General features: G+C 33.9%; 2 protein-coding genes and 1 long non-coding RNA gene across 4 annotated transcripts; 2 read left to right on the top strand and 1 right to left on the bottom strand.

Moving 5' to 3' along the window:
* Positions 1 to 1348: 1348 nt before the first annotated feature.
* Positions 1349 to 3341, top strand: ifnphi3 (interferon phi 3; the record flags this gene model as incomplete). The annotated part of the gene is made up of 5 exons (XM_084111458.1): positions 1349 to 1474; positions 1620 to 1703; positions 1795 to 1941; positions 3046 to 3141; positions 3249 to 3341. 5 exons carry the CDS (start codon positions 1349 to 1351, stop codon positions 3339 to 3341), a joined length of 546 nt encoding a protein of 181 aa, XP_083967584.1.
* A 5177-nt stretch (positions 3342 to 8518) lies between these two features.
* Positions 8519 to 13762, top strand: LOC311098462. Of its 2 annotated transcripts, XR_014609485.1 has the most exons (5): positions 8519 to 8877; positions 9135 to 9323; positions 9689 to 9764; positions 11870 to 11935; positions 12988 to 13762. It is a non-coding gene; the product is annotated as an uncharacterized lncRNA (long non-coding RNA). The 2 variants fall into 2 exon arrangements; XR_014609486.1 differs by having other exon boundaries at positions 8519 to 9323.
* A 1995-nt stretch (positions 13763 to 15757) lies between these two features.
* On the bottom strand, positions 15758 to 16797 carry LOC311080792 (interferon alpha-13-like). The gene is made up of 5 exons (XM_084110928.1): positions 16714 to 16797; positions 16532 to 16618; positions 16243 to 16392; positions 16068 to 16151; positions 15758 to 15963 (listed from the first exon to the last, which is right to left on the bottom strand). Exons 1-5 carry the CDS (start codon positions 16777 to 16779, stop codon positions 15874 to 15876), a joined length of 477 nt encoding a protein of 158 aa, XP_083967054.1. The 5' UTR covers positions 16780 to 16797; the 3' UTR covers positions 15758 to 15873.
* Between the last annotated feature and the right edge of the window lie 1217 nt (positions 16798 to 18014).

Below are 18014 nucleotides of genomic sequence, written 5' to 3'. Positions count from 1 at the left end.
TGCTAGTGTTGCATAAATCTTTTGTTCAACTCTCAAAATGAATTTAAATAATTGCCATTTATTTTATAAATGTAACTAAATAAAAGGCACAATGAATTGTTATAATATTATCTAAAAAAGAATATTCAATTCAAAATAGCCTATATTATTCTTAATAATTTTCACAATAAATATTGGTCTAAAAAGAAGCATAAAATCAACATCAGTCAACAGATTTATTGTTTAAAAAAAAAACTAAATATTGAAATGAATAATCTGAGAGCATTTGTAACTGTGGTCTGGTTTAATACCGCAGGCCGATAGCCTACCAAAATCAGAAGCAAGAACGACCAGAAATCTAACAAAGAAAGTAGGCTATCTGTGATTGCAGGCACATTTGGAAATGACCATACAGCATGTCACAAATATACAGTGCTGTGTTATAACCATATTCTGTGGTTAACCTCCTAATTTCAATGTAACTTACTTAACATTTCCCTTTTCACTCTTTGTTTTTTTTACACCTGTGCTGCTATACCAGAGTCTTTTTAAGGGATTCGAGTGTTTGACACTTGACGCAATGGAAATCAGTTTTAATTGTAATAAAAATGTAATTCTCATCACATTAAGAGACTGTAAAATACAAGCCTAAAATCTGCCAACACAATCTCACAACAGTTAGTAGTCTATTTTACGATTTGCATTTAAATTGATCATCTTGGATGCGTTAGAAAATGTTTCAACAGAATGTTTTTGTCGATCAGCTCATCTGTGACTAAGCCTTCAGATGTAGCCTAAATTATAGCTAAGTTGTTAACTATTAGTTCTATCGTGAACAACAAACATGTGTCAACATGCCACAATGCGTGTTTTAACTCAAAAGATATCACTCATCTTGCCACAATTACAAATACATTGGAATGTATTTATTTACTTTATTTGGGTTTCGTACCTTAGGCACTTAGATACCATTTAAACCTATTTAAGATGAATTAAAGAGCAATGGTTGTGACTGAAATTAACACGTGTTGTGGCTTCATAACGTTCGTACCGTTAAAAACGGGGAAATATGTCTTGATTTGGGATACACTGGAATGACGAAGTCAGCATAATTAGAACAAACGGCGGAGTAAAAGACGTCTCGAAAACAGTTGAGTTCCCCAACACTTTTCGATCCAAAATGCAGTATATAAACTGCAGACCTGCTGTGAGTATATCACATAAGAACAAACACAAGTTGTTAAGGATACACAACAATTCAACAAGGTAAGCAGTCATATTAGAGGCTTATAATTATTGATTGCTTGAATTTGCTGAATCCTATTGCTTTAAACTCATGCTCTCCGATCCTCTATAGGCATCTGTCAGAATGGACCTTCATTATGTGGCCTGGCTGTGCACCTTTTTCTGCTTTGCGCAGGTTTGGTCAGCACCAACAAACTGCAAACTTCGGAAGCCCTTAATGGAGAAAACCTGTACATTTATAGAGACTGCGGTAAGAATCGTTGCAGATAATTTTCAGAGGCACAAGGTTCATTGAAGGCAAAAAAAAAAAAAAAAAAAATATATATATATATATATATATATATATATATATATATATATTGGATATTCTTTAACTAAAAACAATTTTGTTTTAGGGTGGCCTTTTCCCTTCGCAATGCCTGGGCCACGTTCCCATATCTTTCCCGCAAAATGTGTTCGAGTCCAGCAACAAGGATCAGGTAAAAACTTTGAATAACCGTTTTCATTTGCACTACTTTAGGTTGTTATTGTGGACATGAGGTCACTCTTCAACTCTTAATGTTTCTGAAGGTTTCTGGTGTTGAAAAGGCTGTTTACCAGACACTCCAGAATATTGACGCACTGTTTGAGGACTACAATGTTCCAGACCAGTGGGATGCAGAAAAAATGACTAAGTTTCGAGACATCTTATACCTGCAGATTGTGGAAAGCAGATGCGTAAGTTAATGTTTGTTAATGTCTTCAACTTCAGAGATATTGTCTTTGTTCAAACGATATGTAAATAAATTATAATTATAATTACATTACATAATAAAACTAATTTGCGGACCTCGCCTAGTTCTAGGCTATAGGCTATGTTGCATGTTGTTTCAAAGCCGCTACGAAAAATAGTTCTTTGCAACGTAGAAAATAATCGCCCAACACAAACACGGCAACATATTAGGCTATACAGGATTATTTATTTTTATTTATTTTTTTAGCTGCAATTCATTTCTTTCACTAGCCCAATCCAGTTCGAGTCTTTTGGCGGGTTGCATAGTTCTTCCGTGTGATCTTTTCGTTTGCATTAATTGTATATTGATCTTGAACTTGAACCTGAACTTGTAGTATCAGAAGCTTTCAAGATAAAATGAACAGGCCTAATGAAGTGCTCCGAACAACTTAAATTGTGTTTTGAGACGCATGAAGCCCCAAGAGACGCTGGAAGTAGAACCGATCAGTTGTTGCCCTGGATTTTATGCATTATGCAAAAAAATAGGCTATATGACCGCTGACTGCCTCAACTGACGAATCAGAATCAAGTAATAGAGCGCTGTGTAGCCTGATATGTATGTTACAGATATGGGGAGATGCCCCTTTAAGAACGATGTGGATTTACTTTTAAATTGTAAATGCAATTAACATCAATGAGGTAATATTGATTGCCCTTGAAATAAAAAATATTTTATCTAATTTTATTTTTCACTGCAAAATGAAAACTATAGCCTAATTTTTACTCCACAAATCTAAAAACATTAATGTGTCCACAAATTTATCGTTAACAAATAAATTCAACGTAATACAATGTCATAGATCACTATTATCTTTAGAAACTAAATTAGATTGATTCACCTCGATTTAGTTTCAACTGACTAAATTAATGTTGATATTCAAATGAAATGACCAAATTAAAATACCATAGCCATTCATCAAACGTCTATGAGATGAGATTTTGTGTCATTTATGGTCAAGAGAAAAAAATCTTACCCATATATAGCCTACGTGTATGACATTTAATTCATTTGCATTCAGTATTTAATGTTTTCTGGGTCTTGTATACAGATCATGAGCAAATCTGATGCGGCCCAGGATTTTCCCAGCAGAGAGGCCTCACTCAAGGTTTACTTCGAGGCTATAGCCTCAACTCTGAAAGAAAAGGTACGCTTGTGTCCCAAACCTGACTGTAGTCATATATACTCTTGTGTTATATAAAGGTAATCATTTTATTTATTCTTTATGTTGAATGCATTTTTTTTTCTGCGCAGGATTCCAGTTACTGCGCATGGGAAATCGCGAGAAGTGAGATTATCCGCACCCTGAACTTCATATTGAAGAACAACTCTGACATCATGCATTGATCTCCACAACTCTAGATGCTTACTCGCATGCTGGCTTATTTATTTATTTATTTATTTATTTATTTATTTATTTATTTATTCATTCATTCATTCATTCATTCATTCATTCGTTTGTTCATTTATTTATTTATTGTCTCATTTGTGGCTTTATGCCTTTCTATGCCTGATCACTGTAAGGGAAATAACTGTCAGTTTCACTTTTGATTTTGATTTGTTACGTCACCATTTCCATTCAGCACTGGACAGTTCACAGCTTGAACACTCCAGACTATTCATTCATTTACAATGTTTTATTTTTGTATGTTTTTTTTTTCTGAATAAAAGATATATTTTGAATACACTGACCTCTCAGAATATTGTGTTATTAAAGTATAATTTGTGAAATTATTACCTTAAATATCTGAATGAAAGAGGTCAATGCAGATCAATAAAAAAAAGAATGTGATGAAAAAAGGAAGGAAGGTGGATGAATAAATGACATAAGAACCACGTGGTGTATGTGGAATATTGAGGTTGATATTTAAACTACAACTCTCTCTCTCTCTCATATATATATATATATATATATATATATATATATATATATATATATACACACACATATACGTGTGTGTGTGTATGTATATATATATTCAAGATTCAAATAGCTTTATTGGCATGGTAAAAGAAATACATTACCAAAGCATTAATAACACTATATTAATAATAATAATAATAACAAAAAATAAATAATAATGAACAAAAAAACATTAATGTTACATTACTCTCTCTCTCTCTCATATATATATATATATATATATATATGTAAGGAATAATTGACGACAGGCCGTTGAATTATTAGAAAAATAATGCACACCCGAGGTGGTAATGCGGTCACGACGCGAAGCGGAGTGGCCGTTCACCTCGGTGTGCATTATTTTTCTAATAATTCAACGGCCTGAAGTCAATTATTCCGCTTATACTACAGTTACCACACCTCGAAACATTGTTCAGATTATGTATTTCAAGACGTTTGTAAAGTTTTTGTCATTAAAACGCTCTTGTATGTAGGACTAATTTCTTACGCATCTAATCCAATGCCTCCGTTGCTAATTCCAAAACGTCATTTTAGAGTTAGTAACGGAGGTTTGAGCCACTGATAGCAGACTAATGCTGGGACACACGACTAGCTGACACATTCTCTGACTGTTTTCATCGACTGCAGCAGATTTTAAACACCGACTTTGAACACAGACTGAACGCGCTGAACGCGCGTTTGGGCATGATCAGTCATAAGTATCAAATTGCATTCATAACCGGCCTTAAAGTGTGTCCCCGGCTTTATGCAGTTATTAATGCAGTTATTAGAGAGAGATGTTGCAATAATGAGACAGAAAAGCATGTGCGTCAGTATTATTAGCCTATTTATTTATTAATTTAATTCGTTTTAATTAATTCGTTCATTCTTTTTTTTTTTTTTTTTTTTTCATTGACAGATGACAGTAGACTATAGCCAAATAAATGAAACACAAAGCCCTTTTAACAAGTGGGCCTATAAATAATTATTTATTTATTATTATCTGCAATAAAAATCCGTACTGCAGGACTATCCATTTATTTAGCCTATATTCAGTTTAATTTTCTATTGATTATAATATAGACAGGACTATATACTTTATTTATTAAAATTAAACTGCATGTTTCCGTTGATTGTGAAGCTAGACATTGAAAATTGCAGATCAAGCGCATGGGGCTAAATGCTTTTTCTTGTTATGAATTGTATCCTATTTTCCGTTATTACCGTTAACTACGCGAAGTGATATGGAACTGTAATGCGGTCAAGACCTGCCTGGAACTACTTTAGCCGTGCGTTTCCCTGAAAATAATGCACACCTTAGAACGTTCGTCAACCAATCAGATTCAAGCATTCAACGGCCCTGTAGTATAAATATATATATGTGTGTGTGTATATATGAATATATATATATATATATATGTATATACATGTATGTATGTATGTATGTATATATATATGTGTGTGTGTGTATGTATATATATATATATATATATATATATATATATATATATATAAAATCAAGATTCAAGATTCAAATAGCTTTATTGGCATAATAATAATAAAAAATAAATAATAATGAATAAGAAAACATGATTAAAAAAATACATGTTTACATGCATACATAATCTCTCTCTCTCTCTCTCTCTCTCTCTGTGACCTTAGACATTGATGATGACCTTAGACATTTGTGCATCTATGCAGCTGTTTGTTCCAGTAGAAGTTATTTCTAGTTCTAGCAGATCATGCTATATGAGATCCGAATAGACCTATTCTAGCGATCGCACTTTAACCACATATCCTGTTTGTACATTGTTGCAAAATAACATCCTGTTTTTGTCTATTTCTATGTCTAGAGCAAATGCAAATGTGTTGTACGTAGTATATGAGTTACAGCATATAGACTCTTCTTTCATATAGCCTACTGAAGCTTATTTTTTGCTCTTTTGCCCTGTACGTTTACATTTTTTATTTCTGATGAACCTAACACTGCGTCTCAGTTTTTTAAATCACAAAAGTATTTTACCCGTCGCTATTGTTTAACTGTTGCTTGGCTTTGAGTTAACTTGGACAGGTGTGTAAGAAAGGGAAGAGCTAAAGAATACATGTTCACAGACATTGACTGTAAACCATTTAAACACTGTTATTTTTAGACAAACGGGAATGTAGGCCTACATGTCAAGTTTACAAGGTTGTAACAGGAGAGCTTCTCTGTTTGTTTGTTTTTAAATGGCGTGAAATGAATAGCCTAATGAGGGAAACCATAGCTATTTGCCACACGTTTAGTGAACAAAAATATAAAATTGTTTTGGGCCAAAATATAATGTAATTAACAAATTGTAAAATCATTACATTAGGCCTAACAATAAAAAATGCGTTAAAATGCCTTAACTTGGCATTTATGAAAATACAATTGTTCCAAGAATACATCAACTCAACCGGGGCCTCATTTATAAAATATTGCATAGAAACCCATTTCATCGATTATTTCTAAAATGTGATTCAGAGGACAAACGTACGCACAAAAAAAAAAAACCTGCGTAGGCTACCCTCCATCTCTCCCAAATGTGAAATCTATAAATCGCAAATAATTTCAGAATTTCAGATCTCCGCCTTATAGGCTACATGTGTCACGGTGTGGTGTAGGTTGAAGAAGACGAGGCCAATGGCTCCAATACATACGTTTTACTATAACTCACTCAGATAGGCACATACAGGCAGAAGGTTTACACACACCAAACACGACGTGACTAAGAACGGACCAAGACTGACTGAACTGAAGGAACATAAATACACTGATGAACACTGATTAACTGAACACAGGTGATGTAGATGATGATAACGATGAACTAAACCCAGGTGATATAGATGAACTGATAATGAAGACACGTGACAAGACGACAGGCAGACAAGTCCAAAACAAAACAGAACACAACTGTGACAACATGTCATTAACATAAAAGATCACCATGCAGTCAACGTCCAAATCCTTTACTTGAAAATGCAAGCAATAACTGTTTCTTTTTTAGTATATTTTTCGCACAGTCTGCAGGAAAATGGAGAGTAAAAATGCATTAATATAACATAATTAGCATCTGTCACTGACTACATTTCCCATCATCCTTCCTGGCACTAGCCACGCACACCTGTCCAACCTTCGCGTCTTCGAAGGCGTGGCATTTGAAGTCCTAGTCCTTTGAAGGATGCAGCTTGTGAATTGGGACACAGCTAAACCACCAGGAAGCAGCGATGAGAAGATGTAAGGTAGCTACACACCTGATGATTTATTTTTTTATTAGGCTACACTTTACCAAACCCACCCTATAAAATAACCAAAGAATCGTGTAAAATTCATTAAACCTTACAACAACAAAAAAAAACTTAAAAAGATTATTACTTGTGATAGAACAAAATATATATTGATATGAGAACATAGGCTATACTTCATCCAAGTCAATTTCCAGGCATCTGAGTCGACTTCAGACAATTGTGCTCCGACGATTCTGTGAGACAAAATACACAAAGTTAACAATTCAAGTCTATCTCATCTGCTGACAAAAGTATCAGATATTATTTTGAATATTAAAACAATAACATATTACTATGATTGCAAAATCAACACCATACATGAACTATGTGTTTCTAACACCCAAGACAGCATGAGTGCTGCTGTGTCATTTTTAAAACATTAGCTAAAGTGTTTCGTTACCCTCATCATTCATAATTTAGTAACATGCTATTTTATTTAGACATATACTTCATAATGGGCCTATAGCTATTTTATATTAATAAAAAAATAAAAACAATTATAACAGCACTTACCTGAAGCTAATTAGAGTTTTTTGGGCAAAGAAATCAGAGACGGAAATAATGGACATAACTTTAATAGCTGGATGATCCGTCCATGGATTGTTGGATGATTGTCGGTTGCTATTGTGATCTCATGAGCGACAGGTTGTCCAGTCATTAAGATAATAAACACATCATCAGAGAAAAGATGTAGCTGCAAGAAGGATGGGAAGTTATTCTGATTAAATATTATGAGGACACGAATAAAAAATAAATAAATAGAAAAGATATGCACGGGTAAATAGTTGGCCTATTGTCTATTCTAAATTAATGGCGACTTTAAATACATTGATTCATCCAGGGATTAATCAAGTGACTATTTATAGGCCCTAAATTAGTAATTTAATAATTCACTGAATTCACTTAGCCTATTCCTTCAAGAACGACACTCCGCTACTCTGTGTTACTTAGAAATGCGCAAAGTTAAGCCAATGGGTGGAGCTTGACATCCTCTCTGCACGTGATAGGTGGGCTAAAAGGTAAAGCCACACCCTAACCCTAATGTTACCCTATCCCTTGTTGTATATTAACAAGGAAATGCAATTACCCTGTCTCCTTGTTTATTAATTGTAGATGCTTTTACACATATTTTGGATAATGTATTTAATATTATGCATTATTGCTTACATGTTATTATTTATTTATGTTTCTAAGAAATGCCTTATACTGTATGGGCAGAGATTGTTAGTTATGTATGTCAAGTCAAGTCACCTTTATTTATATAGCGCTTTATACAATACAGATTGCTTTACAGTGATACACTCTCAGAAAAAAAGGTACACGGTGGTACAAATAATGTTCCTCAAAGAACAGTTTTGTACCTTTTCAATAATAGTACCTTTAATGGTACAGGAAAGACCACTGATGATACTGTTTGGTACCTGTTAAGGTACAATTGAAATGAAGGTACATAATTGTTCTCACATCAAGGGTACAGTTATGGACCAAATAACTATTTCATTCATGATTGGTTGCTGTGTTGAGTATTTTGCATAGCAACAAGACACTGATTGGTCGAAATCGCTTCAGCCACGGAAATTTCCGAACTGACAGCGGGAAGCAGCAGGCTAACATTACACGGCTGCAGCGCGGTCGAGATTATTTTATCAAACTTGAAGAAGACGAAATTTAAAGGTGAGTTCTTATAATTTATGTATATATTTAGTTCACAAGTCTAAAATATAAATGTTTCAGCCACTTAACGTTATTTTAGCGAGTTGCTTTGCTCCAAATGCTTTTTAGCCATTTGACTTGTAAGTTATAACGTTACACTTTTTAATTTTTTTAATGCAATTATTGACTATTATTAAGTCATCACGTGTACAATATATGGCGTTTGTTCTCCATTATCCACCATAACGTTAACTGTTAAATGTTAACTTTGCTATTAGGCGACATGAAACTGATTGCCCAAGGTTGCTGCAGCCGTTACTGCATTTTCAAATAGACCGGAGAGCGGGAACTTCGGGAAGCAGATTACGAGCACGGAGCACCACCACAAGCCATGGCCTCCGCCCTCGTCAGAAGTACTTTAGTGGCTGGACTCGAATTATAAGACGAAGAGAAGAGGAAATTCAAAGGTGGGTTTTATGTTTATGTTTAACCAAATAAAATGTATAAAACGTTACAGCTACTCAACATGATAATAGCGAGTGTAACGTTAAATAGCTTATTTGTACGAATCCAGTCAGTGATAGCCGTCTGCATAATTTTTAAAGCAATTGAGTTTCTGTGTCGTAAGTTCACATTTAAAACATTATTGTTGTAAATGAATGCTCAACCAGAGGTGCCATGCTGGTGTAGCCTACTTTACATTAGTCCACAATGCGGTTTTGGAACAACGTGATTGAGCGCCAACGAACAGTGCGCAGATAAAATAGTTGATCACTCGTTCTGTTTTTGAATGCGATGTCATATACTCAGCTAATGTGTCTTTGATTTTTAGATCATGATGGGGTAAACTGCATGGTAAACTGTCAGTGCTGGTCATCTGAAAGTCTTCCTGCGTCCTCAGCTGTGAGGCAAGTATCAGTACAATGTGTTATTTGAGTTTCTTAATCTTATGATATTCTTTTTTCTGATGAGGTTGAATATTTCTAAGACAAAATGTTTGCCATAATGACAGAGTGATGTCAATCTTGATAAAGCACAGTAACTGCACTTCAAATGAACTCTGAAAGATTTCGGTCACTTAACTGAAAGTATATTCACCTAAAACTCTGACACTCACAAAGTATGGTAACGTTAGCATACCGGTACCAAATGTCAATATGAAATGTAATGTGTAAAATGGCAATGTATTTCTGTATTTATATTTACATTTTCTATATGATATGTGCAACATCTGGAGCAAAAAAATATTCAAAATCAATAATATAATAATTTGCATTACTACACTAGCTTTAACATAAAATTAAAACATACATTGAATTTTTTTTAAGTTCAAAAATAGAAAATGAAATGTATTACAGAAATTAGATGTTTAAAATGTTCAAGCAAATATTATAGCAAAACTATAATTTAGGTTATTTTTCCTAGTTGCTTTTACACTCAAAGTTAAGGCACTTGATGCAAAGATCATCTTGGAATCCTTTTTTTAAATCCAGATTGAATTTTGCCACGTTCATCGTGGGTATTTAATAAAAATGCAATCATAAGTGTCTTAACTGTGAGTGTAAATGCAATTAAGGAAAATAGCATTTAAATTATCATTTTGCTACAATTTTACGTTGAACATGTTAAAGGGTTAATTAGTTCACCCAAAAATGAAAATTCTTTCATCAATTACGAGCTTTCTGACCCCCCATAGACAGCTAAGCAACTACCACTTTGATGCTTTAAAAAGTTCCTAAAGTGATTGTAAAACTAATCCATATGAATTGAGTGTTTTAGTCTAAAATTTGTGCTGTATGATGAACAGGTTGAATTTAGGCTTTTATTCATCAATTCACATCAGATAATACGGTAAAAGGAAGCTCTAGCATGTTCCCTTGACATGCGAAAACAAATGAGGTTCATTCTCGTGTGTTGCGCAGCACGTTTGAGAAAGAGGTTTGTTCTCACGTGTCAAGCATGTTCGGTTGAGCTTCTGAAATCTGTTCATCATATAAAGCGATCATGTCTTATGAAAATTTGAACTACGGTAAACTGCTCGATTCAAAAGGATTGGTCTTACGATCTCTTTATGAACTTTTTGAAGCATCAAAGTTTTAGTTGCATGGACTGTCAATGGGGGGACAGAAAGCTCTCAGATTTCATTAAAAAGATCTTCATTTGTGTTCCAAAGATGAACGAAAGTCTTACAGGTTTGGAACAACATGAGAGTGAATAATTAATGACAGAGTTTTTTTAATTTTTGGTGAATTGTGCCTTTAAACATCTCTAATCATTTTGTAATATGTTTAAATTACCGGTATATGTTAAAACAAGTGTAGGAGATGGCTAATTTAATTATATTATTGAATTTGAATTGTCACTTTGCCCCAAACATTGCACATATGGTATGGAAAATGTAAATTTAAATAAGAACATTGCCATTTTATATATTACATTGCCATTTTGCATATTAAATTTCAAAATGTCTTTTGATACCTGAATGCTACCATAATAAAGAGATCGTAAAATAATTTGAATTGAGCAGTTTAGTCCAAGTTTTTCTGTAGAGATACAATCATTTTATATGATGAACAGATTTAATTTAGGCTTTTATTCACATAAAAATATACATCAATTCACACATCAGTTGCAGTAAACAGAAGCTCAATCATGTTTGCTAAACGTGCGAAAACCGATGATGTTCATTCTCATGTGTTTTGCAGCACGCTTGAGCTTCCGCAAGAACCACTGAGGTTTGTTCTCGCTTGTCAAAGCAAGTGCGGTTGAGCTTCTGTTTGTTCAATGTTTAAATGTGAATAAAATCCTAAATTTAATCTGTTTATTATACTAAGCGGTAGTCTCTTCAGACATTTTTTACCAAACTTCTCAATTCAAATGGATTAGTTTAACATTTTACTTTTCTGGGTATTTTATATGAAGCTTTATGTGAATCATTTAAAACTTTGTGGGAAATGTAAAAATGCAGAAAGTTTTTTTGTGTGTGAAAATTGTTTTCTTATCTGCATTTCAGTTATTCCAGAAAATGGACCGAATGCATGCTGTGGTTGATTTAAGGTGTTTCCAGGATTTCTTAAAGGTATAGTTCAGTAATTTTTTTTAATTCTGTCATTAATTATACACCCTCATGTCATTCCGAACCTGTAAGACCATCGTTTATCTTCGGAACACAAATGAAGATATTTTTGATGAAATCCAAGAGCTTTCTGTTCCTCCATTGGTAGCCTACGCAACTAAAACATTCAAGCCCCAGAAAGGTAGTAAAGACACCATTAAACTAATCCAAGTGACTCCAGTGGTTTAACCTCAATTTTATGAAGCGATGTAAGCTTTGTTTTGCCAAAAAAAAAAAAGAAGCATAATTTACCTCTATATTTACAAAATAATATTATCTAAAGCACATTCATGGAACAACACCCGGTCTTGAGTCAACACAATTCGCATGCGTCGTAGTGCTCCCCCTAATAAATAAAGTGTTAAATTGTGTTTTTTTGCTAAAACAAAGCACCTGCATCGCTTCATAAAATTGGTTAAACCACTGGAGTCACATGGATTACTTCAATGATGTCTTTCCTATCGTTCTGGGCCTTGAATGTGTTAGTTGCATTGCTCCCAATGGAAGGACAGAAAGCTCTCAGAATTTCATTAAAAATATCTTCATTTGTGTTCTGAAGATGAACAAAGGTCTTACAGGTGTGAAATGACATGAGGGTGAGTAATTAACAAAATAATTTTCAGGTTGAGGTTTTTGAGGTTGTTAATTTGAGGTTGGCTAAGCTGAAATCCGTTATAGAAGCACATTACATGGATGCCAAACGAGATGTTGAAGGATGTGTAGTTCACCCAAAAAATGAAACAGTCAATGGGGCCCCATTGACTTCCATAGTATGAAAAATATTCTATGGAAGTTAATGGGGCCCCATCAACTGTTTAATTTTCGATTCTCAAAATATCTTTTTTGTTCAAGTTAACAGATTTGGAAAAACTTGAGGGCGAGTAAATGACAGAATTTTCAGTTCTAGGTGAACTATCCCTTTAAGTCTAGAAGTGAAATTTGAGCTTGTCATTGGAAGTATAAATTTAATAAATTTACATCTGTCTTTACTAATATTGATTCTTCATTATGTTCAGGAAGAACCGGCTATCTCAACTCACTGTGCAGATCTTGGGAACTTCTTGACTGGACGTGTCTTCAGTGAGAGGAGAATCTTCAGCAGTGTAAAAATGGAGGGATCTGAAATTGCCGAGCAGTTCGGTTGGATGATGGTGTTTTAAAAAGTTAAATAAATGCAAGGGTATTGTGTGAAAAGTGGGGGGAAAAAAACAAGTCTAGCTTTGTTGTAGATAAGAAAATATATTTTATGTACTGTAACATTTTTGCATTTTAAATTCTTTCAAATCTTTTTAAAGAAGTGATATTCTGTTAATTTTGCTAAGTCTTTATTGTATTGTGAAATCTTTGATGTATTTACACAAAGATATACTTTACTGTAAGTTGGAATGAAAGTATTCAAATGTTCATATGAATTTGATATGTATTTACAGAAATTATTAAATTGATGCCTTTTTGATTCAGTTGTTGAATGTGCTTGTTATTCAATAGAAAAATAGCCTTTCTCGTAGGAACAAATTTGACACAGTTAAGGTACAAAGGGGCTTGTCACTGGGGCGGTACCTTAAGAGATCAAATTTGTACCTTTGATAAAAGGTACAATATTGTACCAACAAGTTTTTAAAAACAAAAGGTACATTTTGGTTTGCCCATGGTACAAATCATGTCCTTTAAGGTACAAACTGGAATGGAACAAATTTGTTCCTCTATATTAAGGTACAATTTTGTACCAGTAAAAGGTACCGCCCCAGTGACAAGGGTTTGTACCTTCTTTGGTACAAAATTGTACCTTTTTTTCTGAGAGTGTAACATGATGCATTTCGGCTGTTGTCACCCGCTTCGAGTGTTAACACTGGATTGAATTGTCATTATCAGTGTTGATTCAGTTCCGTTGTTAAGATAACCAATTATTAAATTAATTCGTTTAATCTAGCAGTTCTGCAAAAAAGGATGTCATCGTCCAGCTCAGTTCTCATACAACAGCTTCAGTACAGTCAGATCTATAATATTGTTGAATATTAAGTGTGTATGAAAGTGTTGACTATAGCCTGCCTGAGAAGGAGGAGTGAAACTGGACTGCTAATAGCCTACAAACAATTTATGTTATTAGAGCACTGTCATTTTTGCTACAATCTGCCATGGCAAAAAAAAAAAAAAAAAGTACATGAACAAGAACATGCTGTTTTATTTATTTATTAATTTATGTAAAACCCAAAATAGATGCAACAAGATATAAGACCAGGCAGATAGAGGGCTAATATATATATATATATATATATATATATATATATATATATATATATATATATATATATACCCTGAAACACCCTAAAGATGATTGGGTACACAGAGGTGGTGCTGGACTCAATATCCAGTAGCAGTTTACCCCAAAATGACATTACAAAAAGTAGCTTTAGAAAAGAAATATTTGATTAAACTTGTTATACATAAACTTTTAAGCTTCAACAGCCATGATGGTGAGTAAATGATGACAGAATTTTTTTTTTCTGTCATTTACTCACTTACCTCAAGTTGTTTCAAACCTATATGAATTTATTTCTTCTGCTGAACACAAAAGATATTTTGATGGACCCCATTGACATCCATATGACGTCCACTAACTGTTTGGTTACCAACATTCTTCAAAATCTTATTTTGTGTTCAACAGAAGAAAAAAATTCATACATGTTTGGAACAACAAGGGAGTGAACTATCCCTTTACCCCTTAAGTCCAGATAGGGGGAGTTAGACTTCGTTTGTCTTTGCAGTGAGCACCACTTTCTTAAAAAAAATTTTTTTTTCAAGTTCTTTTAAAGGAGCTGTATGTAAGAAATGTATTTCAATTAATCATAAAATGGCCCTGATATGTCACTAGACATTAAGAAATCATGTTCATTTCAAATACTTATATCACTGACAACAGTAGTACGGCCAGGATATTGTCATTTAAAAAGTGAAGTTGCAGCCCTCAACTGATGTTGATGTTGTCATGTTGTGTTTTGGCCTGAAGCGCCACCCTCCACCTATCTACCAATCACGAAGTCAGTAGTGTTTCAGCATCCGGGTTGCCAGCTCTGCTCTAGTTACCACAGCTGCAGCTACAAATGTTCAAATCTGGCAACCTCGAGTCAGGGGGGAGGGGGAGGGGATACACCGCTCTACAGTAATTTGAAAGTGATTGCAGTACCAGTTTTGGCCACAATCTTACATACGGCTCCTTTAAGCTAAAAATAAGAACGTATACTTTCAGTCTACTATTTATGTACTGACAAGTAGCCTATACTTGCAGTATACAACTACTGAACTAGTAGTTTACTTAGTCTTAGAGTATATTTAATTGTGCTTTCTTAAATAGTGTGTGTAAAATGTGTTACTCAATCAATGTTAACTTTTTGTTTATCAAACTGTTATAGAAAAGCATTTTTTACAGTTGCAATCTACTGTCTGAATATCATGGCTTAATTTTACAGCAGCATGATGTTCGAAACAAGGCTGTTCAGTTGTGTAAATTATACTCAGAGATAAACTTGTCTTCAGTTGTATTGAGTGTTTTATTGAGTGTTCAGTATAATGATTTGAAATCAGGTAAAATACACATTTCTTTGTATAGCGCTTTTCACAATACAAAGCAGCTTTACAGAAAATGCATGCCTACATTACAATTTAGAGTGATGTTATCAAAAGAGACTCTGTCCAAGTAATACTTCACAAATGAACAAATACAAAGTAGCTACCATCAAGTATAAATTTTAGGCGGAAACAATGATACAATGAAACAAATGTACGGTTTACAAATCAATGAAGTATCAAATACAAAAATAAATAAATATATAAATAAATATATATATAAATAAATAAATAAATAAATATATAAATAAATAAGTAGTCAGTCAGTCCACGGAAAACTACCCTTTGAATGATTTAAGCTTGAGGATGACGTTGAGAACACGTAGGAGCTCCTTTCGAACCACCTCCCACGCGCAGACACTGTGGTCCTGATTGAGGAAAAAAAAGACAGCAATTAATATACAGGCTAGGCTATGGGATGACGTTACAGTTTTTACTTGTGCGTTGCCTACTGAAATCTACTGTAATCTACCTTGTTTCTGAGGAGAGTGGCCAGTTTATCAAAGTAGGTTTTCAGAGCATCCTCCCTTGCTGGAAAATCATCCACGGGTGAGATCTACACACGGATGAGAAATATGACATAATTACGGCCATGTTCATATATTCATCTATAACAGCCTATAAAAATAAATGTATTTCGAACTTACACATTTGTTCTCGAAATTAGTTAAACGGTCAACTATGTTCTGGAAATGCTCCACTTTCTGCTGGTTCCAGGACTCTGGATAACTGTCGTTAGCAAACAGGAAGTCAATGTGCTCCATGATTTTATACATTGCCTTTGTTACACCGATGTTCTGAAAATTAAACATATAACAGTTAGAATAGGCTATATATTATATGCAGTCTTCATCATTCCAGGTTATTATAAGTATTCCTCAGAAACATTTAGACAATCAAGGAGTTAATATGCCTGGAATAACTATGTGTTTTTACCTGGTTGGAGCCATTTGATTGCAGTGCAGATTCCGGGAAGGGTATTTTGACGTTTTCTTCCAAGCATTCACGAGGAAAAAGACCTCCCTATGAGAAAAGACACATATTGTTTTAGGACATAGGTAAGGCAGGGAAAGGAAATAAAGAGAACAGGGGGGAAAAGAGAGAGAAACTCAACTTACCATATTCTCAAGTAGATTGTGAGTTGCTTTCACAAGTGTCCGCCGCATATTGCACTTTGTTGGCATTGAACAAATTTGGGAGAAAAAAAGAAATAGACTCAATAAAGCGATACATTTCCAAAGTGCCATTTTGTATATGCGAACAAAAATCAGAAAGATGATGCCGACTGTCCAAGTCAAAAAAATTAAAGGAGCTGTAAAAGAGCACTGAGTCTCAAACGGTGCTGAAACTTCTTGAAAATCTCTTGCTGAAGACATGGATGCCAGTTGACCGTTTTATACTAAAACAGAGTGATGAATGGAAAGAACTGTGTGTATCTGGAAGTTTTGCAAACCGCAACTCTCTTTTGTTTCGCTGCGTATCGCTCCCCTTTGCTGTGGTTAAAAGGATGTGGTCTATCTATCTATCTATCTATCTATCTATCTATCTATCTATCTATCTATCTATCTATCTATCTATCTATCTGTCTGTCCGTCTATCTATCTATCTATCTATCTATCTATCTATCTATCTATCTATCTATCTATCTGTCTGTCCGTCTATCTATCTATCTATCTATCTATCTATCTATCTATCTATCTATCTATCTATCTATCTATCTATCTATCTATCTATCTATCTATCTGTCTGTCTATCTGCCTATCCAAGACGTTAAATTTTGAACAATAGGCCTATTTCTGTATTTGAAATCTATCAAACTTTCTGAAATGCTTTAATTGAAAAGTGTGCTTATGCCATTTTTCTTTAAAATAAAGGCCACTTATTTTGATAGTTTGTTATATAATGCATATTTGTCATCTAATTCATCTATCTAATGAATTATATGTCGGACAAGTATCTTATCAATAAAACTTGTGAATTAATTAGTTCTTTGGATTATTGCCATCTTGGGTTTTCTTGTAGGGCAACAAAAAAAAGACTACAAACCTGGTAGAAATTCGTAGTAAAAAAAAAAAAACGGAAAAAAAACCGTTAAAAACTAAAACTTAAGTTTTATTATATGGCGTCATTTTTTAATTACAGTCGGTGTTTTTTTTATTCTAGTTTTTTTATTACACTGATTAGCTATATCTTTCATCTTAACCAGGAGACCGAAGGGTGGTAGACTACGTAGTAAAATGTGTGTGTGCCATTTTCACTTTTCACTCAACTCGAAAAAAGCTGCTGGGCAATTCCCATTGCTTTCAATGAATGAACGGCTAATTTCTTTTCTTTCATAAAATTGATGAGAATAAAAAAAATATTTCTCAGATAATGGGAGAGGGAACCACACATGTGAGGTGTTGAAACAACCCACATC

The sequence above is a fragment of the Abramis brama genome, assembly GCF_963993115.1.
Source record: "Abramis brama genome assembly, chromosome: 1".
NCBI classification, from domain to species: domain Eukaryota; kingdom Metazoa; phylum Chordata; class Actinopteri; order Cypriniformes; family Leuciscidae; genus Abramis; species Abramis brama.
Note: the sequence above shows the minus strand (reverse complement) of the source record. Positions and strands in the feature narration are given on the sequence as shown.

Bases quoted from the DNA above. Each gene is read 5' to 3' on its own strand.
- LOC311080792 (XM_084110928.1), bottom strand. From the start codon at position 16,779: ATGCCAACAAAGTGCAATATGCGGCGGACACTTGTGAAAGCAACTCAC. The intron at 16,619-16,713 runs GTAAGTTGAGTT...CTTTTCTCATAG, and splicing joins ACAATCTACTTGAGAATATG to GGAGGTCTTTTTCCTCGTGA. The intron at 16,393-16,531 runs GTAAAAACACAT...TTTAATTTTCAG, and splicing joins AATCAAATGGCTCCAACCAG to AACATCGGTGTAACAAAGGC.